At 37.1% G+C, this 27,958-nt stretch overlaps 2 protein-coding genes and 1 long non-coding RNA gene across 10 annotated transcripts in view; 1 reads left to right on the top strand and 2 right to left on the bottom strand.

Annotated features, from left to right (window-relative positions):
• Positions 1 to 6,535: 6,535 nt before the first annotated feature.
• On the bottom strand, positions 6,536 to 9,551 carry LOC107221935 (synaptogyrin). Its single transcript, XM_015661117.2, has 4 exons — positions 9,359 to 9,551; positions 8,081 to 8,304; positions 7,669 to 7,816; positions 6,536 to 7,520 (listed from the first exon to the last, which is right to left on the bottom strand). The coding sequence occupies exons 1-4, from the start codon at positions 9,458 to 9,460 to the stop codon at positions 7,317 to 7,319; spliced, it is 678 nt and encodes a 225-aa protein (XP_015516603.1). The 5' UTR covers positions 9,461 to 9,551; the 3' UTR covers positions 6,536 to 7,316.
• Positions 9,552 to 13,550: 3,999 nt separating this feature from the next.
• LOC124293086 overlaps positions 13,551 to 27,958 on the bottom strand; it is a 70,247-nt gene continuing 55,839 nt past the window's right edge. Inside the window, exon 3 of the long non-coding RNA XR_006902994.1 lies at positions 13,551 to 13,674. This is a non-coding gene — a long non-coding RNA (uncharacterized LOC124293086). The remainder of the gene's footprint in view (positions 13,675 to 27,958) is intronic.
• The window catches only part of LOC107221942 (G protein-activated inward rectifier potassium channel 4), a 54,933-nt gene continuing 40,604 nt past the window's right edge, over positions 13,630 to 27,958 (top strand). For 2 of the 8 annotated variants that reach the window (XM_046732386.1, XM_046732390.1), the window contains exon 1: positions 13,896 to 15,408. In XM_046732386.1, coding sequence (XP_046588342.1) covers positions 15,047 to 15,408 — 362 coding nt within the window. In that variant the 5' untranslated portion in view covers positions 13,896 to 15,046. Of the gene's footprint in view, positions 13,847 to 13,894; positions 15,409 to 22,408; positions 22,572 to 22,763; positions 22,838 to 23,277; positions 25,022 to 27,958 lie in introns of those variants that run through there. The other 6 variants (XM_046732391.1, XM_046732387.1, XM_046732388.1 and 3 more) reach the window with 6 other exon arrangements.

Below are 27,958 nucleotides of genomic sequence, written 5' to 3'. Positions count from 1 at the left end.
TCAAAAGTTACAGCCGAAAAACGAGAACCTGTGTTTTCGACATTTTTCAGCAGGTGCTTTTTCCTTCGTAACTACTCTCCTGTTGATCCCACGCTGTTTTCGCTGCGTTTTCTGAGTTCCTGGGGGTCCAATTAGTCAGGAAAGCGTCATTTGAATCGAATCTGGGACCAAAAATTTTTCGGCTAAAAAAAAAGCAAGGCTAACCCCTTTGCATTTTTGGCGAAAATTTTCGCGATTTTGAAAAGTGCTGGAATAAATTCTTTCATGCACCATTCCGACGTAATTTTGCGAGAGAAATCGATTGGGCGCAGTCCCAATACGCTGCGATCAACGCATGAAAAGTTACAGCCGAAAAACGAGAACCTGTGTTTTCGACATTTTTCAGCAGGTGCTTTTTCCTTCGTAACTTCTCTCCTGTTGATCCCACGCTGTTTTCGCTGCGTTTTCTGAGTTCCTGGGGGTCCAATTAGTCAGGAAAGGGTCATTTGAATCGAATCTGGGACCAAAAATTTTTCGGCTAAAAAAAAAGCAAGGCTCACCCCTTTGCATTTTTGGCGAAAATTTTCGCGATTTTGAAAAGTGCTGGAATAAATTCTTTCATGCACCATTCCGACGTAATTTTGCGAGAGAAATCGTTTGGGCGCAGTCCCAATACGCTGCGATCAACGCATGAAAAGTTACAGCCGAAAAACGAGAACCTGTGTTTTCGACATTTTTCAGCAGGTGCTTTTTCCTTCGTAACTTCTCTCCTGTTGATCCCACGCTGTTTTCGCTGCGTTTTCTGAGTTCCTGGGGGTCAAATTAGTCAGGAAAGGGTCATTTGACTCGAATCTGGGACCAAAAATTTTTTGGCCGAAAAATGAAAAAAAAGCAAGGCTAACCCCTTTGCATTTTTGGCGAAAATTTTCGCGATTTTGAAAAGGGCTGGAATAAATTCTTTCATGCACCATTCCGACGTAATTTTGCGAGAGAAATCGATTGGGCGCAGTCCCAATACGCTGCGATCAACGCATCAAAAGTTACAGCCGAAAAACGAGAACCTGTGTTTTCGACATTTTTCAGCAGGTGCTTTTTCCTTCGTAACTACTCTCCTGTTGATCCCACGCTGTTTTCGCTGCGTTTTCTGAGTTCCTGGGGGTCCAATTAGTCAGGAAAGGGTCATTTGAATCGAATCTGGGACCAAAAATTTTTCGGCTAAAAAAAAAGCAAGGCTAACCCCTTTGCATTTTTGGCGAAAATTTTCGCGATTTTGAAAAGGGCTGGAATAAATTCTTTCATGCACCATTCCGACGTAATTTTGCGAGAGAAATCGATTGGGCGCAGTCCCAATACGCTGCGATCAACGCATCAAAAGTTTCAGCCGAAAAACGAGAACCTGTGTTTTCGACATTTTTCAGCAGGTGCTTCTTCCTTCGTAACTTCTCTCCTGTTGATCCCACGCTGTTTTCGCTGCGTTTTCTGAGTTCCTGGGGGTCCAATTAGTCAGAAAAGGGTCATTTGAATCGAATCTGGGACCAAAAATTTTTTGGCCGAAAAATGAAAAAAAAGCAAGGCTAACCCCTTTGCATTTTTGGCGAAAATTTTCGCGATTTTGAAAAGGGCTGGAATAAATTCTTTCATGCACCATTCCGACGTAATTTTGCGAGAGAAATCGATTGGGCGCAGTCCCAATACGCTGCGATCAACGCATCAAAAGTTACAGCCGAAAAACGAGAACCTGTGTTTTCGACATTTTTCAGCAGGTGCTTTTTCCTTCGTAACTACTCTCCTGTTGATCCCACGCTGTTTTCGCTGCGTTTTCTGAGTTCCTGGGGGTCCAATTAGTCAGGAAAGCGTCATTTGAATCGAATCTGGGACCAAAAATTTTTCGGCTAAAAAAAAAGCAAGGCTAACCCCTTTGCATTTTAGGCGAAAATTATCGCGATTTTGAAAAGGGCTGGAATAAATTCTTTCATGCACCATTCCGACGCAATTTTGCGAGAGAAATCGATTGGGCGCAGTCCCAATACGCTGCGATCAACGCATCAAAAGTTACAGCCGAAAAACGAGAACCTGTGTTTTCGACATTTTTCAGCAGGTGCTTTTTCCTTCCTAACTTCTCTCCTGTTGATCCCACGCTGTTTTCGCTGCGTTTTCTGAGTTCCTGGGGGTCCAATTAGTCAGGAAAGCGTCATTTGAATCGAATCTGGGACCAAAAATTTTTCGGCTAAAAAAAAAGCAAGGCTAACCCCTTTGCATTTTAGGCGAAAATTATCGCGATTTTGAAAAGGGCTGGAATAAATTCTTTCATGCACCATTCCGACGTAATTTTGCGAGAGAAATCGATTGGGCGCAGTCCCAATACGCTGCGATCAACGCATCAAAAGTTACAGCCGAAAAACGAGAACCTGTGTTTTCGACATTTTTCAGCAGGTGCTTTTTCCTTCCTAACTTCTCTCCTGTTGATCCCACGCTGTTTTCGCTGCGTTTTCTGAGTTCCTGGGGGTCCAATTAGTCAGGAAAGGGTCATTTGAATCGAATCTGGGACCAAAAATTTTTTGGCCGAAAAATGAAAAAAAAGCAAGGCTAACCCCTTTGCATTTTTGGCGAAAATTTTCGCGATTTTGAAAAGTGCTGGAATAAATTCTTTCATGCACCATTCCGACGTAATTTTGCGAGAGAAATCGTTTGGGCGCAGTCCCAATACGCTGCGATCAACGCATGAAAAGTTACAGCCGAAAAACGAGAACCTGTGTTTTCGACATTTTTCAGCAGGTGCTTTTTCCTTCGTAACTTCTCTCCTGTTGATCCCACGCTGTTTTCGTTGCGTTTTCTGAGTTCCTGGGGGTCAAATTAGTCAGGAAAGGGTCATTTGACTCGAATCTGGGACCAAAAATTTTTTGGCCGAAAAATGAAAAAAAAGCAAGGCTAACCCCTTTGCATTTTTGGCGAAAATTTTTGCGATTTTGAAAAGGGCTGGAATAAATTCTTTCATGCACCATTCCGACGTAATTTTGCGAGAGAAATCGATTGGGCGCAGTCCCAATACGCTGCGATCAACGCATCAAAAGTTACAGCCGAAAAACGAGAACCTGTGTTTTCGACATTTTTCAGCAGGTGCTTTTTCCTTCGTAACTACTCTCCTGTTGATCCCACGCTGTTTTCGCTGCGTTTTCTGAGTTCCTGGGGGTCCAATTAGTCAGGAAAGCGTCATTTGAATCGAATCTGGGACCAAAAATTTTTCGGCTAAAAAAAAAGCAAGGCTAACCCCTTTGCATTTTTGGCGAAAATTTTCGCGATTTTGAAAAGTGCTGGAATAAATTCTTTCATGCACCATTCCGACGTAATTTTGCGAGAGAAATCGTTTGGGCGCAGTCCCAATACGCTGCGATCAACGCATGAAAAGTTACAGCCGAAAAACGAGAACCTGTGTTTTCGACATTTTTCAGCAGGTGCTTTTTCCTTCGTAACTTCTCTCCTGTTGATCCCACGCTGTTTTCGCTGCGTTTTCTGAGTTCCTGGGGGTCCAATTAGTCAGGAAAGTCCTACCGGTAAGTACAGAAATCGTTGATACCACACCGGCAAACAACCATCGACTTCTGCTGTGCATCGACTTAAGTTAACGTCATCGACAAACATCGACCACTCATCTTTTCGACTCTTGGCTCGCCAATGTCATGTCCGCGATCGTCTCAGTAGTCCATTTTCGTTATCAGGAACGTCGGGAAGTGGGTCACGCTACTATTAGTTCCCAAAAGTAAAAGTACAATTTCCTCAAAACTGTAAGGAACGTCACAATCTTCTGGAAAGTTCGAATCCTAACAAGCAGATAGGCTTGGTAATTAGAATGTAATGACCGATCGACACGTAATTGACACAAGTTGAGACGCATTTCGTAACTATCTGTCATTATCACGTGGCCCAAGCGCGCTTACGTTTGACATTGAACAAAATAATTGACAGCACACATCAAGTACCTCGTCATGACAACCAATTTATCTTGTCTTACTTGTCTTCTGCGTAAAAGTGCCGTAGCAAAATTCCACAGTGATGCTCGATTAATATTTACTCGAAACTGTCACACTGTCGACAAGAAAGATGCCCTTAAAGAAATCCTGTCAGATGTGGAAGAAAATGGAAAGATTGAGGATTTGATAGAGCCGACAACGTGCTGCATGTCTGGCTGTGTCAACTGTGTTTGGATTCAATATGCTGAAAAATTGAGCAAGTCTCTGGAGGAAAGTAACGAGGATTTGCAGAAAATAATAATGGACAAGGTACAGGATCCGAACATGCGAGCGTTTCTTACAATGGAGATGCGTGTCAGAAAACTAATACCGTGACGATACTTCGTCACAGCTTTAGATAGAATATAATAATGGTGTAAATAAACTAGTAAAATTTTTTTATTTATATTAGCTACATGGAATACTAAATAATATGGTTGTAAATAGTAAAAAATAATATATACAACCTCAGAGTTACTAATCTATCTGGGAATGAGATTATAATGTCAATCTAAGCAAACTCTAGCTCTGCAACTGTTCAATGTAATTATAATGCATTAGATAGTAACTACATGATAATCCATGTTATATCGCCAATTCGTACCTGAATAGATTGTCTGTAAGACTTTTATTTTACAAATTATGTATCGTTAATTTATAGACAGAGACGAATGAACATAAGAAAGTAGCGCTATATAAGTTTAAAATACTCGAGAAGCTAGAAGATACAGCAGGATTGTCATAATATTCGTAATATGTACAATTACCAGCAGCAATAAAGTTTATATGAATATTAAATTAAATAATTTTACCATCTTTGAAACTTCGTTCTTAGCTCCCCTAAAAATTTATTGATCATAAAGAAATTGGATAATAAATGTGATTCCCTAAATAATCGTTATAATTAGATATTAACTAATAATTATATGCATCTATGATAGCTAGTTAAATTGTACTGCTGGATTCTGTTCATTATATGTTGAGTAAGTTTGGTGTCAATTAATTATTTGGGGTATCAGGTATGTAATATCTTCAATTGTAGTGGTAGAAAAAAGTAATTAACACAATAGATGGTAACATTTATTTGCATTTTGGAATAATACGGGTTTTTTTTTTCTTATAATAAATACGTACAGAATATCATGATTATTTTCAACTAAATACGCACTTAGGTAACTATTACGAACAAATAAATTAAATCAATCGAGGATTAAATACATTCAGCGCTTTTGTCATTCTTGTTCTTTAGTTGATCTTTTGTACAAAAAATGTATTAGGTGCACGCACTGTGGTATTGCTTCATGTACTTTTGTAATAATATGGCAGGTTGCGTGCTCATCTAATTTAGATTTAACCATATACTTATAATATAGGAATTAAACAGTTACTATAGACAATGTGTATAGTACATAAATCGAATTTTAAATAGCAATAAGAAAAATTATTACGTAAGAAATATAACGGACACTCCCTATATACCCTTGCTCGGTGTGTTGATTGGTAGTTAATAATACTAACAAATGAGGTAAATTTCATAGACCAACAGTTTCTATTTCTCTATTTCTCTCTTAAGTTCACTAGTATGATTTCTCGCAATTTATTACTTTATCACATCTTGAGAAAACTTTTTCATGCTATTTATTCCTCCTTTTACACTAAACTTTGGCTAAAATCAAGCAAGTAAACGTTTGGTTTGTTGCACAGAAATTATTCGGAATACGGTTTCTTGGTCAGAATAAAATATTCTTGACTAGAGCATCATCTAAACACTGAGATCTCTGTGCACGAGCACCCTCAACACCACTACATTTAAATGCAAGACGATTATTACTAATAATAACTGTTACTCATATTATTATTATTTTTAATACACGTTCTATAGTTAGTTCCGCTAGTATATTCGTTTTATTCTACAATTTCTTTTTTTTCACGTTTCTCTATACGTGTATGTATGTATGAATGCTTGGAAACATGTGAGTTAAATTATACGCCTATTTGTATCAATGTAATATCTAACGACTTTTGCAGTAGCCAACAAATTTAAAGCTTATTGAGGTTTCCAAATACATTGGAACGTCTGAGAATAAGAGATCGAGAACAAAGGTTGTACTTGTCACTTTGAACTTTCACTCGAGTGATTATAACTTCAATACGCCAACGAGATTCTTTACTGACTGCATAAGTAATGAGTGTGTTAAGTAGAAAAGTAAACATTTAAGTCAACCATGAGTAAATCTGTATAATTACCAATGGCTGAGTATTTCCGAATCCTCAAAACTTAGATTAATTAGCTCATGTTGGCGATAATACATTCGTCAATAGCTGACTTATTCTCAAGCCTTGATACACTATTACAGTATGCATATTATTGAAGCAAGATGAGACAATAGGTATTAAATTAAAGAAAAAAAAAAAAAAAAACGAAAACGAAAACGAAACTAAACTAATCTTACTTCATCTTTACATTAATTACCTTTTGATATAGATAATAATGCAAGTTGTGGTCACTATGAACACGTCACAACATTAAAATATATTGTAGTATATAGCCAGTATGTACTAACTTATTAATCGTTAGATACTATTCATCTTCGTTTTATGCTTTTCATTTTTTTCATTTTTTTTTTTTTTCTAATCGTTCATTGTTGTATAGTCGAGAAGTGGTCATATAGTTTTGCCCTCATGACAATTTAGTCGGCTCAATATTCATATATATTAAATATTTGTTTATTTCATATTGAATAGCGCACGATAACTTAAGTACAAGTGGTCAACAGTTAACCACATATCAACAAATAACTCGTCCTTATCACCCCCTCCACCCTTCTCTTAAAATTATCCTATTTCATAAACTTCGGCAGAGCAGGCTATCAAGAAAAAGCGTAGTCCTGCCTTTACATTGTTGAGACTACTATGCGACACGTGTGTTTCAAGATATTTATTTTAGTTTGTTTGAAGAACAGAATTGTGTAATTCTTCTAAGATTTATTATCAGCATTATTATTCTCAAGAAAAGGTCCCAACCTCCGACGATACATGCGAGAATACCAATGATTAATATGATCTCAGAAAATATTTGTCTGACGATAAATAGAATTTGATAATTTTTGGTATAAATGAAATTTATATTTTTTGAAAAAATGAATAATTTATAGCACAAGTACTACAATAGAGCTCTATGAATTCACCTATGGATAATTTGGCGGGTGACAATGTGATGAATTCGTCAAGATGTCGCCGAGAAAAATTAGAATCTTCAAACAGATCATAACTTCTCACAAGTTAATTTTATTCATTTAATAGCCAACCCTCAAAGTCCGTAGAATAACTTTAATAAGCAGGTGCTTGGAAGTCTCCCATACCTCGTTGCTGCTGTTGCTGCTGATTGAAAGGTGGTTCTTGATAAGCTGCGTCTGTAGCATCAGGGTAACTCGTGTAGCCCGCACCTCCAACTGGATCAGCTTCGTAACTTGGAGCAAAAGCTGCATCTGTGCCTTGCTTGAATCTTTGGAACGCAAACCAGGCGCATCCAGCCTATATGTAATATGCGACAATTACAATCCTCGATACTAACCAGGGCATTAGTTATGATAGTAAAGTGAATAATAGTATCGTACGTATGTTCATGTGCCAATCAATTTAGATATGATATGAATAAATTCTTCCCACTTGTATCTCTTACCCATGAAAATATCGAGAAGAAAGAGAACGCTATAGCTGCTTGGACATCGTTCACACCGATTCCACCTTTGGGCTTTTCTGATTGTCCCCAGGCGTTGGTTAGGTAACAGAATCCAACAAAGTACAAGAACGCCCAAAATCCAGAAATTCTAGCATGAAACGAATAGTGTCAGAGAAATTGTTTCATAGTGAAATAATATCAGCTACAACAATACTGCGTGAGGACTCGTCCAGTATCAATGGATTTCACTTTAATTTAAAAAAAAATGGATTATTTTACCAGATGTTAGAAACCAGGTATAATGTCGAGAACTTGCAAATTTCAAAAACGCGATCTCAATGGCTCACCAAACGATAATCATGGGTGAATTAGTAAAATAATGTATTTTTCATGAGATTGGGATATTTCTTACCCGAGATCCAGAAGAACGTAATGTTTGCGCGTCTTGACGGATGACATTTGTTCAAAGAGGTATTCTCCAGCGAGGAATCCAATGCTTCCCAAGAATGCAAGAACACCGATTCCTACGCCATAATTACAAGCATTTGTATCGTTATTATAAAGGCAAACTTCCTTTCCGTCCACCGAGGCGTAGCCTTTACTGCTGATGGATCCAAAGACGATTATTGCAAAGAGCTAGGAACAAATTCAAAGGAATCTATATATTTGTATGTATGAATAAGGATGTTGATATATATTTGGAAGTGTCGGACGATACGTAAGCTGTAGTGGTTTTAATTTTTACCATAATTTGATAGCACGTTATTAATCTAACCACAAGTGAACAAATGTTCTGGGTAAACTTGAACCCGTTGAGAAATAAAACAGAGTATTCTGTTAATATTACAAATGCTTTCCACGGGAATGAAAGTTTCGACAGTATCAAATATCCAATGAAATCTAATGCGTGTAATTATCTAGTGAAATGGGATATTTGGTATTATTATTCCTTTTTTAAATTTATAAGCACAGTATTGTTCATCAATTGTATCGATACACATGGCTATGTTAAACCACGTTATCAAACGCGCTAGAATACTGTTCGAGACTGCGTATGATTAAAAAATTTTAAACAACAGTATCAGAGGTGTAAGCTGGGATATTTCTAGTCAACAATTGTGTCAGGTATAATAAATATATTAATTGCGTATCTATAGAACGTAAAATCCCCAGGGGAACAATGGTGAACAGAAACAGGCTCATTGCTGCATAACTACCACACGTCCGTGGATGCTTTGTTAAAATTTCTAAACACCGCCGCGATCTTTAAGATTCATGGAATCGCTGAATGTGCAAGATTTCGTCCGTGATTACAGGAATCGTGACAGGTCGTTATTGTCCGGCACAACGGACGAGCCCTAAATACCAATTAAATTTCGCTCGTTTAAACGTTGTAAAAAGTGATTCGGCAGCGAATTAAGCCGAGCGTGACCTAGATACGGATCTAAAACACCATGAGAGTTCATCTCATGGGGCGTATTGCATTAATTCGTGAAAAATCAATAGGGCAACCCCGTGTAGGCGTTAAGCGGGGAGGAGAAGGGGTAAGAAGCAAGGGGAGGGGTGGAGGAAGAGACGACTGTCAAAATCGATGTCTGACAGGAGTTTGAGGATCGCTTGTAACGAGGATTCGTAATGACACGAAATGCGCGGCGATATTACGCGGCTTGCGATAAAGACTTTCACTTACCAAGCACAACGCTCTCAGTATTACTTGAGGCCTTTGGACAAATGCGATAGGGTCGAAAGGAGCCCCAGCCTTTCCTCCACCGTAAGCTCCGCCACCGTCCATCTTTTCGCAATACTGAACTGGTGGGTATTTAAAGCGTACCCCGAATCCGCGGCTGTTGCAATCATGTAGATGGCGTACTCGATCTAATTTATCGAGAATCACCGTCTCGCAGCGTGTAGCGCCACCTTGCGGACTTCTGACGAACTCAGTCGAAGAAGAACTCCGTCTTATCGACTGAAATCACAGTCGGTACAGCTCATCTCCTCAAATTAAGCATAACGGGCGAATGTGTGGGATTTTCTAAGGATGACCAAAAATAATCGATTTTCGATTAAAACGATCATCTTTTCCCGATTAATCGCGTATAATCGATTGTTTTTCAAACTCTATTATTTTTCCGAGCAATTGGTTTTTTTTTTTCTTTTTTTTCCCACTCCCACGAACGACGCAATAAAATATCAATTTATGTGATTAAAGTATCAATTATTATTATCGTTGATTATTTATGCAATAAAATTATTATTAGAGCTACTTTGAGGAGACTGTGATTTAAGGGAATCAAAAAACAAGTTACAACTATTATATGACAAATCAAGTACTGAGAGACTGTGCGCGCTGTTAAACTGAGGCGCAAAGAATTTGATTTGAATTACTTTAGTCGTCGGATTCCGTTCCAAACGATTACATTTGCCTTGTATTTTATATCTAATTTTAAATTATTTCAAGAATTTCGGAAAGATACATCCTTACGTTAAACTATGAAAGCAATCAACAAATGTTGACGTGAATTTTTCATCGAACTTTGAACATTCTAATGGAATATTCTTCCTTCTTACATGAAATAAAAGGCAGGTTCGATTCAAATCTTTCTGACGATGAAAGCTGTTCATCATATAATTATTATTTTCACCAAGAGTAATGAAAATGTTATCTCACATCCCGTTGAACGAATTTTCACATGAGAAAAACGCTGTTAACTTTGGTAGCAAGTATAATCTGTCAGATATCCCTGCTTTTTCACTGCTTCGTGATAAACCTTGTGCAGCACTAGAATAAGTTTACATATGTCTGTTTATCTTTGACATACGGTCGACTAACGTTAGCTGTGTTCTATGAAGCGATCGATCATCATTACGCTGTCTAGTTAAACGTATAGATTTTCATAACGGAACTCCGTCCACCTACGCGCATAATATAATAATCGTTAAAAAAATGTATGAACGAAATCACTGAATCTGGTCGCAGATTTAATCCCGCATAGAGTATTCTACTAGATTTTATTTTATTTCTTCTTTATTACTAAAATGATCCATAGAAACTTGACTCGTCGAACCGGATGACGTTTCAGATAAAAATTCATTAATGATGTCTAAAACCGATCAACGATCCTACCGTGAAAAAGATTAATCGACACACGCTACGATTGTAACGGTTTATTGTATGCCCACGTTTGGTGGGACGATCACATGGCGGATCCCAGATTGGATTACATATCCATACCTCCTCCACACGTTATATCCGAAGGTTTCGAAAGAAGATTATGCATACACACAACGAAAATAAGCCAGCACTGCTGCAGCAGGAGAGAGAGATAGAGAAAGAGGAGTGGGAATGCGTAAATACATATAATTATGAACAATGAAAGACGCGTAGAGACCAATAATTAGGTTTGGTTAGGTGATATTATACCGATTGCCATCAATACATTACGTAACCTGACTTGCGTACAGGTTTAACGGAAATATTTTTAACATATCTTATTGTTATAATAACCGTTTGTCGTACCGATTGTATATTACACGCATCGCACACTTGTTCATTCTAGAATACCGTATGTATCGGGTGTAACAGATAAACGCCGTTAAACTTCACAGGCAACCGACTCAAAGTCGAGGCGAAGAGCATGATTGAAAAAATGCACTAGACTAGATCTCGAGTTTTCTCACTTTATATTTGAAACGTGTCTTTTATAAACGATGATGAGACCCAACTGTCAATTTAAATCGCACTAAAAGTAATCATTTGGAAAATCATACAAGGACTGAATAATTATTTCGTTCATTAATGTCTTATTGGACGGAAATTGGACGATGAGACAAGAATCTGAAAAAAATAATCACAATAATGTCAAAAAGTTGTCAATGAATTGTTTAAACAAAAATTTGTTCAACAAATCTATTGAGAAATTTAGAAAAATCAATGAATTCCTTCGATATGAAACAAAGCAAATTCTTATTATCGAGTCGGTTATGATTGATTTTTTGTAGATTTTCATCTCATCGCGAAGTGTTCAATATTCTCACCGAGACTCACTTTTGGTTGAGAATATCCGTCCAATGAGACCTTAAATCGGTACATAAAAATGAAGTTCACAGAGTTTGAACTTTGATTTCTATATTATCGCTGATCGTTTTCGCTGATCTGAGGGAACAGGTTTTATTCAGAAATGATAATCCCAATCGTGTGCTGAATTTGCATTTTCTCCATAAATGTCGAAAGTTAACCAATAAATTAATTGTATGCTGAGGAGATTGTAGTTCTCGCGTCGGTAAATCCGCAATCGAAATGGAAAAAGACTCGTTGCATGTGCAGCGCGTGCAAATCCGAGATACGTAACCCGTGGCCTTATTTATTTCGTAGCAAGTTTTCAGCTCTATAGAGTATAAATTGAACGATTATACACCGTTTACACGATAAATAGAGTGCGAAAACAAATATGCTGGTTAAATCGTATATTAGAGCGATTTTATACACATACACAATGATACACAACACGATCCAGTCATCATTATTACAATGGGAATGAAAAATAAACTATAAGCACGTTATTGTATGTACGTGCCTGTATAAACATCCATAGCGTGTATGAAAGATCGTGAAAAGACTTCCTCTCAGCAGTAAAGAAAATCGCGAAAGGTTTTGATGTATGAAGCAGAGAACCGCTTCATGGATATACGCGGTTATTTGAATTTAAAAATAGGGAAACGCAAATGGCTGTCACCGGAGAACGGTCGACGCTATTGAGCACACGTTTACACGCGCTCTTATAAGCATACGTATATGTTTAAGGTACGTACCTACGTACGTACGTACATCGTTGCCGGCGATGCCGTGTATGCATAACCACGTTTCACGCCCTGGCCGAGTGTGCGGAAACTAGACGCACGGACATATCTGCAGGACAATCTTATCAGCGACGTCGTTCTGATTTCGGGGACCACCGAGCACCAGAGATTATTTGCCTCGTAAAAACTACCACCGTGGGATCAAATTTCGCATCGTTTCGACGAAATCATTAATTTTATAAACGCGAGTGAATTTTATTTGGTATAAGAGATAAAGCTGAGCTGGTCTGGTTTTGGCCGTTGTTTAAATCTCGGTACTATACATATAACTGACATTCATTATCGAACAAGACAAATGTACGTATATTTAGCGGATCACGAAACGATGATTTTTTTTTTTCTTTTTCATCCTTTCTTTCGAGACACTGAAATTTGTCCCTGATCCCATATTTAGGCACGAAAACGGCACAACTCGTTTCAGATCGACGCAGACAGAATTCATGTATGGAAGGTCATTACAGGCATCATCCGGATTTATCGTAAAGACAAAATTGCATTTCCTCGGTGGAACAATATGGCGTCGCAACTAGGTTATGAGCCGATAGTTTCAGGTATTTTGCGGTAGTAAAAAGTTCCAAAACACTTCGTGCCAGCCGTCGGACTTTAATTCCGTTACGTTGAATCGAAGTGTGGTAAAATACGTAGCGAAAAACGACATTTATAATTAAATACGAGGCGTCGTTCGAAGCAGATGGCGTCTTTCGATACTTTGAATCCCGGTAGAGATCGTCGATCGCTGAAAGTCTACCTGCCGGAAATAACAATTTATAGTGTAAACTCGGCGTAAAAGCTTCGAATTTTGAATTTCGCCAGCAACGTTTCTTCGGCCTCCGTATTGCGCCTGCAGTTAAGACGTCAGTGAATGAAATACGCGGGTACGTAGATCGGCGTCTTCGTGCATGCGTGTCGCTTTCGCGGTTGTAGAATTCACGCGCACACACGGTGATCGCCTATCTCGCCCGAAGCAGTATGGCAAGGCACTGGCCGGCTGTGTGCGTGGGCGCCAAGGTTTGCGTGTTTCGTCTTTCGTCGGTGTGGGTGCGCGTATTTTCGCTTAACCCGATGCCGCCGCAATCTCAGAAGTCGTTGCCGCGCTGACAGGTCCCGATCGGCGGCCGTACGCGGATTGAAAACGGTCGGAAAGTCGGTCTGAAACAATAAAAAAAGTCGCGTCTTAAACGAGCCTCTTGCAAGTCGACAACCGGAAAATCGGCATCTCGTTTCGCGCGAGGTGAAAAAAACGGGATCATCACCGAGTGGTTGAATTCGATCAGTGCACTGAGGAAAGACGAACTTGAAATTCGAAAGGAAACCGTAAACAGTGCGTTGTGTAGAAATTTTTGTACTTTTATCTTTTCATTTTATTTTGTTATTATTTTTTTTCTACTCTTTTACACACCGCATTCAATAATATTATTTATTCTTTGATTCTCCGCGGAGGAACCGGTTGCTACGATATTTTTTACCGACGATTCGAAATAGAATTTGACATCATACGTGATACGTGAATATAATTATATACCTGTATAATGAGCCGCGTGGAGCGAGATCGATGTATGGATAAGGTGCCCTATTAATTAAAAAAATCATTTCCCGATCAAGATACAAGTTGGATCCGTGAACGAGGTATAAAGAAAAACTGTGTCGAAGAGAAGTGAGGCAAAGTTTTAGCGGCGCTACCGACTATAATATAATTATATATATATTACAGTTGGCGCATGTCAAATGCTCTCGAACCGTCGACACGGCGTGTGCCGCAAACCCGTGACACGTGACAAGTGTTAGTTGGGCATATAACGGATATAACATTTCGCCGTAGAAGTTGGAAGTTTGGGAAAAGTGAAAATTATCAGATACAAAGGGGGTGACAGTGGGAGGAAAAAAAAGAATAATAATAATAACTTTCAAGTGTCAAGCAAAAGAAAAAAAGAAAGTTGACGTAAAATGGCGGGAAATCTTTCTACCGTTGTGCCTATTAATTTGTGACTTCTTTGTTTATTTTACACTCTGTGCAATATTAAAATTTTAACGATACAACGACAACGTGTACGTATGTCTTTAAAGATAGTGAAGACAGATAACGAATTGGTTCCTGAAAAAGACGCTGTTGCGTCGGTTGGCGCGACGATCACCATATTATACATGCTAGTTCAAGCTAAGGGGGAAATTATGGGAAATTCGATAGGAATAATATGAACAGCGTTGATTTGTATTTAAAAAACGTGCCGTGTTTCGTATGAGTATAGTGGAATAATATCTGATGACGCGATCTTTGAAAAATGTCGCATGTAATGTAAGAAAACTGTGATTACCTAGCGTTACAAAATTGAAGATAGTTTGAAATAATTGTACCGATTGTGAACTAAAATTGTATAAATCACTCGGCGACTGAAGTATGTCGTGTTAAAAACCGCGTAGAGAATACCGAGGATTCTGAAAAGAAGGATTTTGTTTCTTCGATCGGCGCGTTCCACTTTCAACGTTATTTTAATGTCACCTCTTTTTCCGTGATGATAGTTGAATGTTTGGAATATTCGGTAAAACGCAGAGCGTCGAGGCTGCTGCAGGAGGAGGAAAAGCTGCGGATGCAGCGATGCTGACACCGGCGCAAGACAAGAGGCTGGGAAAATTGAAAAACTCCGAGGATGAGGAAGAGGACGCCGCTTCCGCAGCTACGACCACTCCTTGGAGCGAGCTTCTCGTTCATTCGGCTGTACCGGCTGCCGCCGTTGCTGTAAAGCTCTGCGAGGATGCACCGGAGGATGATCACCTCGCCGTACCTTCGCCGGGAAGCAAGGAGAAGCAGGGATCGGTCAGCAGCTTCCAGAGACGAGCACTTAGCAGGATAAGCTTCAAGGGAGAGAGCGGACCGTTGCTTGGAAGGTAGTCTCAGGACCCGCTTCGTATAATGACGATAATCGGGGCGGGGTCCGAATTTGAAAAGTTCCGAAAGCGCCTAATTCCGAATTGTATGCTGGCGAAACTTGATGTGATGAAATCGAAATTTGAAGACACGACAAAGTTTGTTACATTAAATTTTAGCAACGGATGCAAGAAAATATAGCAACAGTGATCGTAATGAGAAAGAATAGTAACGGATACTAGAATTTCCGGCAACGGCTAGAAAACTAATTTTCATTTTCTACCTAGAACTGTATTTTTCGATTGTGGTAAAAAATGAAAATAGTCAAGGACTGAGCGGTAACCGAAACTAAAAATTTCTTTCAGTGTGAAAATCATCCATCTTCAGATTAGTAATTTTCTTCATTTTTGCACTTTCGGAACTTTTCACATTCGGAATTTCGACGACGCCCTTAACAATGACTAAAAATGAGAGACGTTTCATATTTTTCAACATAGTTATAAGGAGAAATGACACGCTAGTATGTTAAATAAAACTATATTATAACGTAATCTTTTTCCTTTTTGCAACGTTCGATCCGCAATTTGTATGATGAACTAAATTTTTACGGTCGAGTAAAGTCTTGTCACTTATTTATCGCAATAAATTACAAGTTCAATGAAATATAATACCAGTTACCAGGATCGAAAACAACAGCAAGATGAAATATGTTTTAGGTTTGCGGCTACAAAATTAATTACATTTATGTTTTTAATAGTCGTGTAATAGTAAAGTGACCGAAACTCGATAATTCAGAAGTCACGCGCAAATAATTGGTAATAATTATATTCATTCGTTGATAATCGTGGCAAAACACGAAAATGTTTTGCAAAAAATGTTTCAAACGATTCCAGCTTGTAATAAATGTAAATTCCCCAGCCAAGTGCAAAGTATTATAATATAACTATATAAACAACTCAAACTTTATAGCCATTTCAGCAAATTACAACCTTTCAAATGAAATCATTTTTATTGCTGATAGAAGACACAACATTGTTTTCCTCTCCAATAATCGCTCGTTTTTGTAGGACCGTTAATTGTTTTGCTCTTCTTATTTTTCGCTTTAAAAAACCACAAATTCATGACGTTGCTGGTCAGAAATCCGGTCAATATGGATAAGCAATTTGTTCATCCTGCTTGTTATTCCCACGTGCCGCTGGTTTCTCTTCGTCGTAGTTCAACGTTTCATCGAGTTCGCGAATCAATTCAGTAATTTTTCGCCAGTGAATTAATTTCGTTTTACGACCTGTTTGCTTTTACGTTGGGAATTTTTACTGCCCGCTAAGCTATTAGATTGTTGCTAATTTATTTGTCGTTAAATGTTACAATCGAGCTTCACTCAAGTTATGAAAATACGATTAAAATCAAAGACGAAAATCCAAAAATATTACAATTTACAATAACCGCGCATTTCTAATAAAAACCCCTCCTATTCGTACAACGAAAAAAATCGCCATCGAAGTGTTAGACACCATAATAATTGACATGATAATCGGAATCCCAATATAACCGGGTTATTTTTCGAGGGGGTTAAAAAAAAAGTACAACACCTTGACACGACAAGTTTCAGAAAGCTTAAAAGTTCATTGGAATCGTTGATAACGGTTTTGATAATAGTCGTAAAGAGTGATAAAATAAATTGGTAAAAAAATATATATACATCTAACAAGCGCGTCAGCTCGGCCTCAACTATTTTAGCTGCAAAAAATGTCAGAGGTCTAGATAACTTGTAATAATGAATTGCGACAGCAAGTTCCAGTCGATTTTTCCCAATCGTTTACAATTACGCGTCGCCGAAATAAAAATAAAAAAAAATGTACAACGACATACATTCACAAATTATACGTACGTGTATAATAATAACAATATGGAAACACAATATACGAAAGACAAAAATTGACTTCTTACGGAGAAAAATTATTATCTCGCGATTGTATGTATGTATAATAATAATATATACGGTACAATACGCAGAAGGAGTCGAAACGCGGTGTATGAAAAAGTTTAAAAAAATAAACCATCGACCATATAAATTCGCATTCTCAAACGTCATTTTTTTTTTCTTTCCTTTTTTTTTTTTTTTTTTTTTTTATTGTGCTTGTACAAACATTGTAATACCTATGCAGCGTCGTTTCTTTTTTTTCTCTCGCATTCCGACGTCATTATCAACCCAAGGTCTGAGCTTACAAACGGAAACGTGAAACGGAAAAGTTCTTAATTAACGAATAATCGGGGGAGGGGGGGGATTTCTCAGACCGTAGTAAAGCAAATTTAATGGTTTTTTTTTTTACCCGAGTTTCCGGCTTCGTTTGACGCCCTGAGAAGCTCCGAATTTCCATGGCAAATTCTGAACATCGTTAGATCATCGCTTCAACGTTTTCTCGATCAGTTTAACAAGCTCGCCTTTGTTCCACCGAGTAAAGTCACGTCCGTGTATCCGTTGCGTGACACGCGTGTGTATTTTTACTAAGCATACATACATTATTCTTATACGTGTATTCGGATATAGAAAATATAGCTGCAGCCGGCGCCGGGTGATTTTAGAATTCGTATTTATGTGATTTATGTCACGATGAGTGAATAATCGTCTACTAAAAATGTTATCATTTTTTTTTTTTTTTTTTTTTTTTTTTTTTTTCCCCTGACCGGTGCACAGAAATCGGCGCGGTGTAAAAATCAGCAATCTTCACATTCAATCTCGAGTGTCTTTCAACGATTTTTAAATCAGACATTTTTTCTTGCATAGATTTTTCTAACCTTTGCTTAGTTCGAGTTATATTCGCGTTGACAGTAGCTGAGAAAAATATGCGTTATCAATTAATCGTATTATAAAATATAAACACAGTATATTTATGTGTATTTTTACCGCGAACTTACCGCGTCGTCAACTTTTTATCAGATGTAAGCGGTTTGTAAGGCGCAGCCACATTTCCTTCCTAGTTTTTTTTTTTTTTTTCTTCTGCATCACTTCTTCTAATCACCGCAAACTTTGTCCTTACGATGTTGATACACTTTTGCGCAATTTTCCCAACGCGCTGAAATTCTGGATTCCGTAACGACTGGAACTGTTGGCGTGAAAAGAAGAAAAAAAAAATATTTCATCCGGTAAGCTTGAATTTCCGACAGGCCGATAACTTACTTCTCAAATCCGACAGACTGCGCGATTAATCGTGAATGTTGCAACGAAAAAATAAAACGATTTTTTATCGTTTGATATTATTTTTCCCAAAAATTTCACGCAAAGTAGTAACACGTGAAGGATTTTTATAATGACGCTTGAATTTCGTTTCGAAACATTGACGAAAAAATTTGTGTAAAAATTAATTAAATACTTGGATTCAAATACTGACTGTAAATATTTAAAATCCCAACTCGAGGCTTGAATTTAAAATCACAGTAAGATCGAATTGTGAGAATTTATTTAATATCTATCTATCTGTTATTTCCCGCATCTCTGAGCAGTTCACTGATCCAATCGAGACGAGACTTGAATTCGTTTTGCGCAACTCGAGTTCAACAACCACGAACTGTATTTGGTTTACAAAATCGAAACCAAGAAGCGTCTCAACGCCGCACGACTCAATTCAAATACAGAAAACAAAGAAACGTGCATAAGAATCGACGCAAAATTAAATCGCCCGAATAACGAAGACACGGCTTTTTGCAAACGGACACACGTGCGTGTCATTTACGCATGAAAAAGTAGCTAAGCATAGACTGAGAAAGGAATTTATTTACGGTTAACAAACGTATATTTGAATATGGCGAAATAAATGTTTCGTTATTATTATCACCAAATTATAGTTGAGCCAAATATGATTTGTTAACTATTAAAAAAAGTCAAATTTTATAACAATACCGAAACATTTCTGTTCTATTCGCCACATTCGAATTATATGTATGCTTTTGTTAAGAGTAAACAAATTCTATTCTCAGTGTAATTGCGACTCGTTTCAGACCTGCAGTAAAATTACCTGCAACGTGTGACGATGATATTTACTTTCGCAAAATTTACACCCGGTGCCAAAAATTTCTACATAAAACACGAAGTCGATTAGCCAGGCGATAGGTTAATATTATATTACATTTATTTATTTATTTATTTATTTCTACGACGTATTATCTTTACGCAGATATTATAAAATAATTTTTCAAACTCTTCGCGTCACGATCAGACTTTTGATAATTACTTTCGACAATTAGTTCGCGATTCGATGTCCGGTCGCGCACTTTATTTCAGAAGTATCGAGAGTCGATCAGCTGCTCGTCATGCTGCTTCCTCAAATTTTGTGTACCTATCAACGGACTGCAGGATCAGCGATGTGTAAACAGTGCCGAAAATAGACGAAACGACAGAATTTAGTGTAGGTAGGAAGGTGCTTCGAGTCTAAGTATAGATTCACGGTGCTCAACAAATCTGGAGCACAATGCGCGTGAAAATACGAGAATAGCTCCCTGATTCTCCATTCTATATTTTTACATTTCCCTTTGGCCGTCTTAAGGTGTAATTTTTTAAATAAAACCGATATCGAACGCATCTTCAACGATATGTATTGCGGAGTGGGGTTTAAATTCCGAATTTGAAAAGTTCCGAAAGGGCGAGAATGATACAGTTTCAAAATCTGAAACATCGAAATGAATTGAATTTCTGGCTTGGTGAAATTTCACCACTTTGATCTTTCTTTTTTTCGAATGTTCGATATTTTCATTTTTAGAATACCGATAATTCTAATTTTCGAATTTTCACATTTTTTACACCCAATTGTTGTGTAAATCACGCTGCGTGTGTATATTTTAATTTTCGTAATTTCACTCTGTCGAAACTTTATTTTACGGAATTTTGCATTATCGAAACTTCAATTTTCGGAAACTTGCATTTCGGAACTTTGAGCCGTTGGTTTTCCGACCGTTAGAAACTATGTTTTTTAGGTTTGCGCCTAACTTTCTCATCTTATGTCTACACGTCGATTATTATTTATTAAACAGCCATGAGAATTAGAGAAACGTCTTGAATTTAACGAAACGATTCGGAAGTGAAAAAGAAAAAAATACATATATATATATATATATATATATATATATATATATATATATGATTGGTGTGAAGAAAAAAATGCTAAAGATGAATAGAGAAAAAAAATGATAGTTCGCTCTAATGCCTACCTCACTCTATCAAAATAAACTACCAACGGACATTTCGCCACGGAGCTCTGAGAATAGTCTAATACTATTCTTTTTTTTTTTTAAATTATTTTTAGACTATTCTTTAACTGCGAGCGGTGAAAAAAACAATTGGATTTTTTATTTCTGTTCTCGACTTAGAATAACCGATCTTGTCTGACAACCTTAACCTACATCGCTGCATATGCACCGAAAAAACTTGAGCGTATTATATTTTCGTAGAGTTGAATTGTTTGAATGATAAAAAATTTACCAACGAATTGAATTCGAATTAGTATTTTCGATCCGTTTATAGTTTATTCAACAAAAGTTGCTTGTAGCTAGTACTTTTTTTTTTTTTTTCTCTCCCTCTTCCGTTTGTTTTTACATCGAGAAAAAGTCTTGTCACCGTACTTCGACTCGATTATTTCTAGTGTATTCGTATTCACGTTCAGGCAATTAAACATTTCTTTGCAACTATTCGAATAGGTATATATGTATATAAACACACTTCAGACCCTGAAAAGTATTTTTGCAGCATGAAAATATAAACATATATTTCCTTGAATTGATCCAACATTAAAATTGTCAAATTTGCGCGATCCTATAAACAATATACATATTGATTTAAACTTTTATTCAGACAATTTTTTCACTTTTACTCACTTCAAGTATATTATTTTAGACTTATTTACTGTATATTCGTTACATAAGGAGTTAATTTTAGAAATTAATCTTTATTGCATTATTTAGTTCATTTTACCACCGGTTTTAGTGTAATTGCGTGTCAAGATAATTTCAAACTTGAAAGCCGACGCTTATACGTACACACATTTATACATATATGCAAATAAATTATACGATAAACATTTCGTTTCATTAAAGAGGATCAAGAAAGTCGGGTGACTTGAATTTTTCGCTTTCCAACCCATGCAAATGTAGCTAAGTTGTTGAAAAACGAAACAATTCGTAAGGTTTGTTAACGTTTTTTTTTTTTTTTTTTTTTATTCGTGCAAAAATTTTGTAGACAATTGATAAGAAGAGGAAAAAAAGAAAAGAATTGTCACCGTTCTCGGAATTTTGTTACATAGTAGCTGAACAAATTCTGAGCATGATATAACCATCGAGACTTTTATAAATAATCTCAGCAGCTCTGATATATATATATATATCCATCTCTCTTCTCTTATCCGTCAAATTGAACTTTTTCTTTCTTCAATGGTTCAGAATCGCAGCCAACGAGTCGGAAACTCGACCGCGTGCCCTCCTTAATAATCACGTTACATGATTTAATATCACCGTATATGTAACGTCGGTGATATTTATTATCTGAAAATAGCATATATATATATATATATACGTATATATATATATACACGACACGTTGGCCAACCCCGAATTACACATACAGGATGAGTTAGGATGACGCTACGCGGAAAGAAAGAAAGAAAGAGATATATAGACAGATCGTATAATATATATTATGCTCTGGAACACTTTGGGGAAAGATGAATGCATGGACAAGTATGTGTAACCAACGTTAAATAAATTAACCCAATGATAGTTGTGATTTTTACTTGAAAATGAAAAAATAAATATAAAAAATACAGTAATCAACGTAATATAACAAAAAAGACACGTATTCGGATAAGAAAAAAGTAACAAACATTGATTAAATTATAAAACAAATGTAATGATACGTCGAAGAGAACGTGTATGATTGATGAAAATAAAAATAGAAATAAACTAATAAGATGAAAAAACAAGAGGGGAGGGGGGGGGGGGGGGGGGAGGGGACGAAAAAGCTTCGGTGACAAGTCACAGATGAGAAGCGCCTAGCCAAAAACGATCGCAAAGCTCTCCAATTAGGCCAGGCAATCGTCACAGCGTCTGTGCTTGCATGTGCAGTCACGAGCAGAAGCTCGATGAGACAAAATCGAGCTTGGGATAAAGAAATAATTAACCGGTAGATTGTCGAGACACGGTATTAATTTCTTTTTCTTTTTCTTTTTTGTGTTTTTTTGTCTTTCCCTCGTCCGTTGGATGACGGTGAGATGAAGTCGAATTTTGCTCTGTTCAAAAAAAAAAAAAAAAAAAAAAAAAAAAAAAGAGGCTTGAAAACATAAAGGATAATAATAACAAAATAATAAATAACGTTTCTCGGTGTAATTTGCAGCGGTATATACAATAAGATGAGAAGGATTAATCGCGAAGTGTCGGATAAGTGAATGAACAATTGCAGCTAATTGCGTGTGTGTGTGTATATATATATATATATATATATATATATATATATATATATATATATATATATATATATATATATGATATATGTATATATATATCTGTGCACATTCGTATACGTAAAGATATAATATTTTTATACACATATATGTACGTGTGAGAACTACGCGCCGTATTTCCGTAAATCTTACGCAAAGTCTAGGTTTATTTATAAATATACTCGGGGAATCGTCGTCGTTGTCGTCGTAGTTTTCGTCTGGTAGATACGATCTCGATTTCAGACGTTCGTTTCAATACAGTTTTTTTGCAATGCTTGAAAAATTTACATTACGACCGAGCGTCAAATTCAAATGTACATTATATATATATGTATGTATGTGTGTGTATAACTTGACCGCGTATCCACGCGGTATAAAGAAATAATAAACCGTCGTACGTTTGTGAAGTTATAGGTGAAAAAATAACGAAATAACAAATCGTGGGGGATAAAAAAAAAAAAAAAAAAAAGTTGATAAAGCGAAAAATGAAGAAAAAATCGATCGAACGTTCGTACAAAGATATTTCGAGAAAACTAAATCGTAACGTGACTGAATTGCGACGCGGTTGACTGGTTACGTCAAAAAGTGAAAGAAAAGAGTGAAGGAAAAAAAAAAAAAAAAAAAAAAACAACAACCAAACATCGAAACTTTGATCATATTTCGCGGTGAACAAAAATCGCACGACAATCGCGTCTTACGCGCAATCGCGGCTTTGATTCAGCCACGTGTCGTGATGCGTGTCGAGTAAAAACGCAAGAAAAAAAAGAGAGAAAGAAAATTGGAGATTCCGCAGCGCAGTGCAGTGCGGTGCGTTGCAGTGCGGCGTAAAAGTGACGAGGGGAAATAATTGTTTTTAAAATATTAACGACAATCGTTATTTACTCGTTTCTCTTTTTCTTACACCATTAATAAACTGATCGCGACAACAACAAGAATAACAATAACAGTGATATTGTTATCGGAGCAGTGGATAAACGATGCAAAATTTTGAGTAACCCCTTGTGATAAAACGTTCGATGTTGTGTAAAAAAAATTTAACTGCAGATTGTAATTGACATCGAGTGCCAACGAATGTGGTGCAAGCGTTTGGTGTGGATTTTTCTATGGCTTTGGACACGCTGTGACATCTGGTTATAACAACAACAACAATAATAATAATAATAATGATGACGACGACGATGATGATGATGGTGACAATAATACCTACGACGGATAATATGCGTGTATAATAAGAGTGAAGATAATATTGTGAGACGAATATTGTATAACGGTTGAGTGTAAAATAATAATCACGGTGCGAATGTAGAGAGTAGAAGGAGAGAAGGATGACAGAAATGAATAACCGAAGAACGTGGAGAGACGGCGAGAGGGTTGATTACTAGGACTCGATATTATCGTTATTCAACGATGATACGGACAAACAGCCATCTTGCAACGAGTTTCAGGGATGCTAAATTTAGCCAGCAAACGCGACCGCCATTACCAATTCCTGTCTCAAGTTTGTTCTAGCTTTAAGGCCTTCGGGCCAGAGGCTCGATCCGCAAAATCAAAATCGCCCGTGTAAGATCGCCCCGCCCCCACCCCGCAAAAAAAAAAAAAAAAAAAATTTTACGATCCGTACGCATAGGATCCGAGGAAAAAAACCCAGGAGTAAAAAGAGTCGCGATTCTTCTTGACACGCGTAAACAGTTGATTAAGACGTGAGCGCAGAAGTGATGAAAAAAAATTTTTTTGATAAAAAATAAAATTAAAAAAAAAAAACCGCAAACCTTTGTAACGTCGTAAAAGTGATGTGTGATATTATACATTTAATAAATACGATCTATCTGTGCAAAAAAAAACAAAAAAATATTTTGTCGAATGATAATATTCGAGGAAGGAAAGAAGGAGCAGCGGATATAATTTGAAAAATATAAATATACAAGATAATATTGAAAGATTGAAAATTTGATAGTTTGAAAAGAGTTTTTGGTGTTGTTTGTAATAAACTTTTCGACATGGCGGACGAACCTGCAATCCCCATGGGCACCCGAACTCATCTCGGCGATAACATCGCCTTGTCGGGTCTTCGCAGAGCGATTTCCCAAGTATCGATGCTCGTCTTCAAAGCCACATCGTCCGGCGAAGCTGCGTGGCGCGATGAATTCCTCAAGTATGATTAACGCACGCCAAGCGACAGGCGATTCCCGTAATAAATTAATCAATTTCACCGTGACACGGAGTCGCGTGTTTGTTTCATTTTTTAATGTCTCTCTGTTTTACAATATTATTCTCAAGTCTGAATTTTCACATTTCAATCAGGCTTGCCGGTAGATTTTTTCTATTTTTAATTCTTCATATTTGTAAAATCATCGGATTTGTTATTTACTCCTTTTTTAAAATTATTTATCATGAAATAACGGAAAGTAAACATCGTATTGAGAAACAAAGACTGCTTCGTATCTTTCTAATCAAGTCGTACAACGGAAAAACGGATGGAAGTTTAGACACCCACGCCTGCAGACCGAGATTGTATAAATTTACGCATAATGCGATCAGCACTAATTCGACATCCGTGAAATTATGCCGTTTATATACATATTTCTGATTTATGCATCTGCAGCCAAGTCGTGAATCGAAGCGGCGTACGATGTGAATTTGTAATTTTCGTCAAAATTGCATATTTTTAGAAAATATGAATTACCGAAGCTAGTAACGTGAGTGTGACGAAACATTGGGGACAAAAATAATCACTGTTTTCCAATTTTGTAATGACTTTGAAGCGGTCAAGTTTTGAAAATATCAATTACTTTTTCCTTATTATAATATACTGCTGTTCAGATATTTTTAAAATTACGAAATGAGGAGTTTTCCGAAACACGAATCGTTAAGATACTAACGTTCCTATACTGAGAAAAATGTTATTTGTTACAGTTACTATAAAAATTCAGTAAAACAGGTATCGTTAAAAAAACTGTTTGACTATTGTTGGAATTACAAAAAACGAGGTAAGCGCAACCATTTTGCGCTATCGTCGATCCTTTTTTGGTAATCGCAACGCAAAACCAGTTTCTTCGGCAAACTCTACGTTTTTAGTTAAACAAGGCTTCAACGTCAATTTATTCTTGCACGAGCATTAAATTTTGGCAACAGTTGCAAGGAAATATAGCAACAGTGATCGTAACGAGAAAGAATAGTAACGGATACTAGAGTTTCCGGCAACAGCTAGAAAACTAATTTTCATTTTTTACCTGGAACAATATTTTTCGATTGTGGTAGAAAACTAAAATAGTCAAGGACTGAGCGGTAACCGGAAATAAAAATTTCTCTCAGGGTAACTTCAGCCTCGTGAGAAAATCACGTTCAGTTGTTAATATTAATATTAATATTGTAACGTGCGATCGCATTGTTTTAATAACTAACTGTGCAATTATTTTGTCGGCAAAAGAAATCGTCAATTTCACAATTCCCAAGTCAGGAGCCTCTCTTTCTGGGGGGATTGTAATTTAGTTATTACGATAATTGCCCGGCAAGCAGATAGAATAATCTAGGCCTGTCTGGAGCTAAGAAGATTTTCGCAAACTAACTTCAATTATTTTATCGTCGAGAAACGGAAACGGAAGTATGTAAACGTATAAAATATCTAAGTATACGTACGTATACGTGTTCATCCTCCTCGAGACCGTTGACTTTCGCCAACGACGTCCTCTGTGTACACAAGATTATACTTCGTTAAAGTTTAAACGATCGTAAAAACTGCACGTGTGCAAAGATCCTCATCACGAATCATTAAAGTCATAACACGCCGAAATTATCTTTACCTTTCTCTACGCTTCTTTTCAAATATTTTCACCCGCGAGTTCAGGGACTTGAAAATAGCCAAAGATGAAACGTTAATGATAGGCTATAACCGTTTTTTGCCGCCTTTAAACTCTTGGCTATAACGAGAAAAAAAGTAAGAGAATGAAAGCTGAGGTTATACAGACGTATTTAAAATCTGCAAAATCTGTAAAAGTGAAAAAAAAAAAAAAAATTATTTCATTGACCAATACAATCCAAAAATGAATCAAAGTATAAAAGAAACGACAATTTTTACGATTCTCTTCAAAAGCTTTATAGCGATAAACGCTGATACTTGGTATTTTTATTCATCGGGAAATAACTTTTGCAGTCACCATCGCGTTAAACTTGTTTCTTTCGTTCTTATTCTTTTTTTTTAATATCACGCAGCACGCGATATCGCGCATAATTTTTCCAACTTTACGCATATCTATTATACACGCGGCTCGGCAAATCTAAAAGCGAATTATACAGCGGCAGCATGCAGTCAAGTAGCCTTGTCCCAAGATATATAACCTCTCTTGATCTATAATTATCCACACTACCGTCAAAGAGTAAATTGTTTACAAGTCTCTTCCAGCAAATAACGTTATTTTCAAAGCTTCTCCTCAATAGGTCCGAAGCGTCTAGATGTACGTACAAAGTACACGATTGCGACGATTATAAGCCAGAGAGAAACTTACAACAGTTATATTTTCAACGGTAGCTCATAATTTATATCCTTCGGTTCTATATCGCACCTCTCGAGGCAGCGTATTCGTCACGCACATTAATTGCAACTAAAAACAACTTTTTAGTTCCGGTTACCGCTCGATCCTCAACTATCTTCATTTTTTACCACAATCGAAAAATATAGTTCTAGGTACAAAATGAAAATTAGTTTCTCAAGTTTTTATTTCCGTTGGCTTTCTCTGTTCGGGCTGACAGTGTCAGGGTAACAACGTTCGGGGTCCACCTCAAAGTCAGGGTGACTTCGTCGCTTTGGTTTTGAGCTTTTCCAAACGGTGAAAGAGCCGCGACGGAAATTGCACCAGAAACTAAATCGGTCCTGCGACTTCCGGCAGGGATTGGTTGGAAACGTGTGGCGGTATTTCGTATGGATTAGTGTTTCAGGGTCGAACGTCTCTCTCAAGCGTGATGCCGACGTGTTGGAGTTTTGCGATCCCGGGAAACGAGCGCGCATGCTGAACCATGCAGTTGATGCTTAAATATAATTTTGGTAATATACGCGGAACAGTGATGTCGGTGCCGACACATGATTTAATAATAT

The sequence above is a fragment of the Neodiprion lecontei genome, chromosome 2 (genome assembly GCF_021901455.1).
Source record: "Neodiprion lecontei isolate iyNeoLeco1 chromosome 2, iyNeoLeco1.1, whole genome shotgun sequence".
NCBI classification, from domain to species: domain Eukaryota; kingdom Metazoa; phylum Arthropoda; class Insecta; order Hymenoptera; family Diprionidae; genus Neodiprion; species Neodiprion lecontei.
This window is presented reverse-complemented; position numbering and strand designations above follow the sequence as displayed.

Excerpts from the sequence above, each read along its gene's own strand:
- LOC107221935 (XM_015661117.2), bottom strand. The coding sequence starts at position 9,460 with ATGGACGGTGGCGGAGCTTACGGTGGAGGAAAGGCTGGGGCTCCTTTC. Across the intron at positions 8,305-9,358 it reads TACTGAGAGCGTTGTGCTTG|CTCTTTGCAATAATCGTCTT; the intron begins GTAAGTGAAAGT and ends ATTTGTTCCTAG. Across the intron at positions 7,817-8,080 it reads TACGTTCTTCTGGATCTCGG|AATTTCTGGATTTTGGGCGT; the intron begins GTAAGAAATATC and ends GTTTCATGCTAG.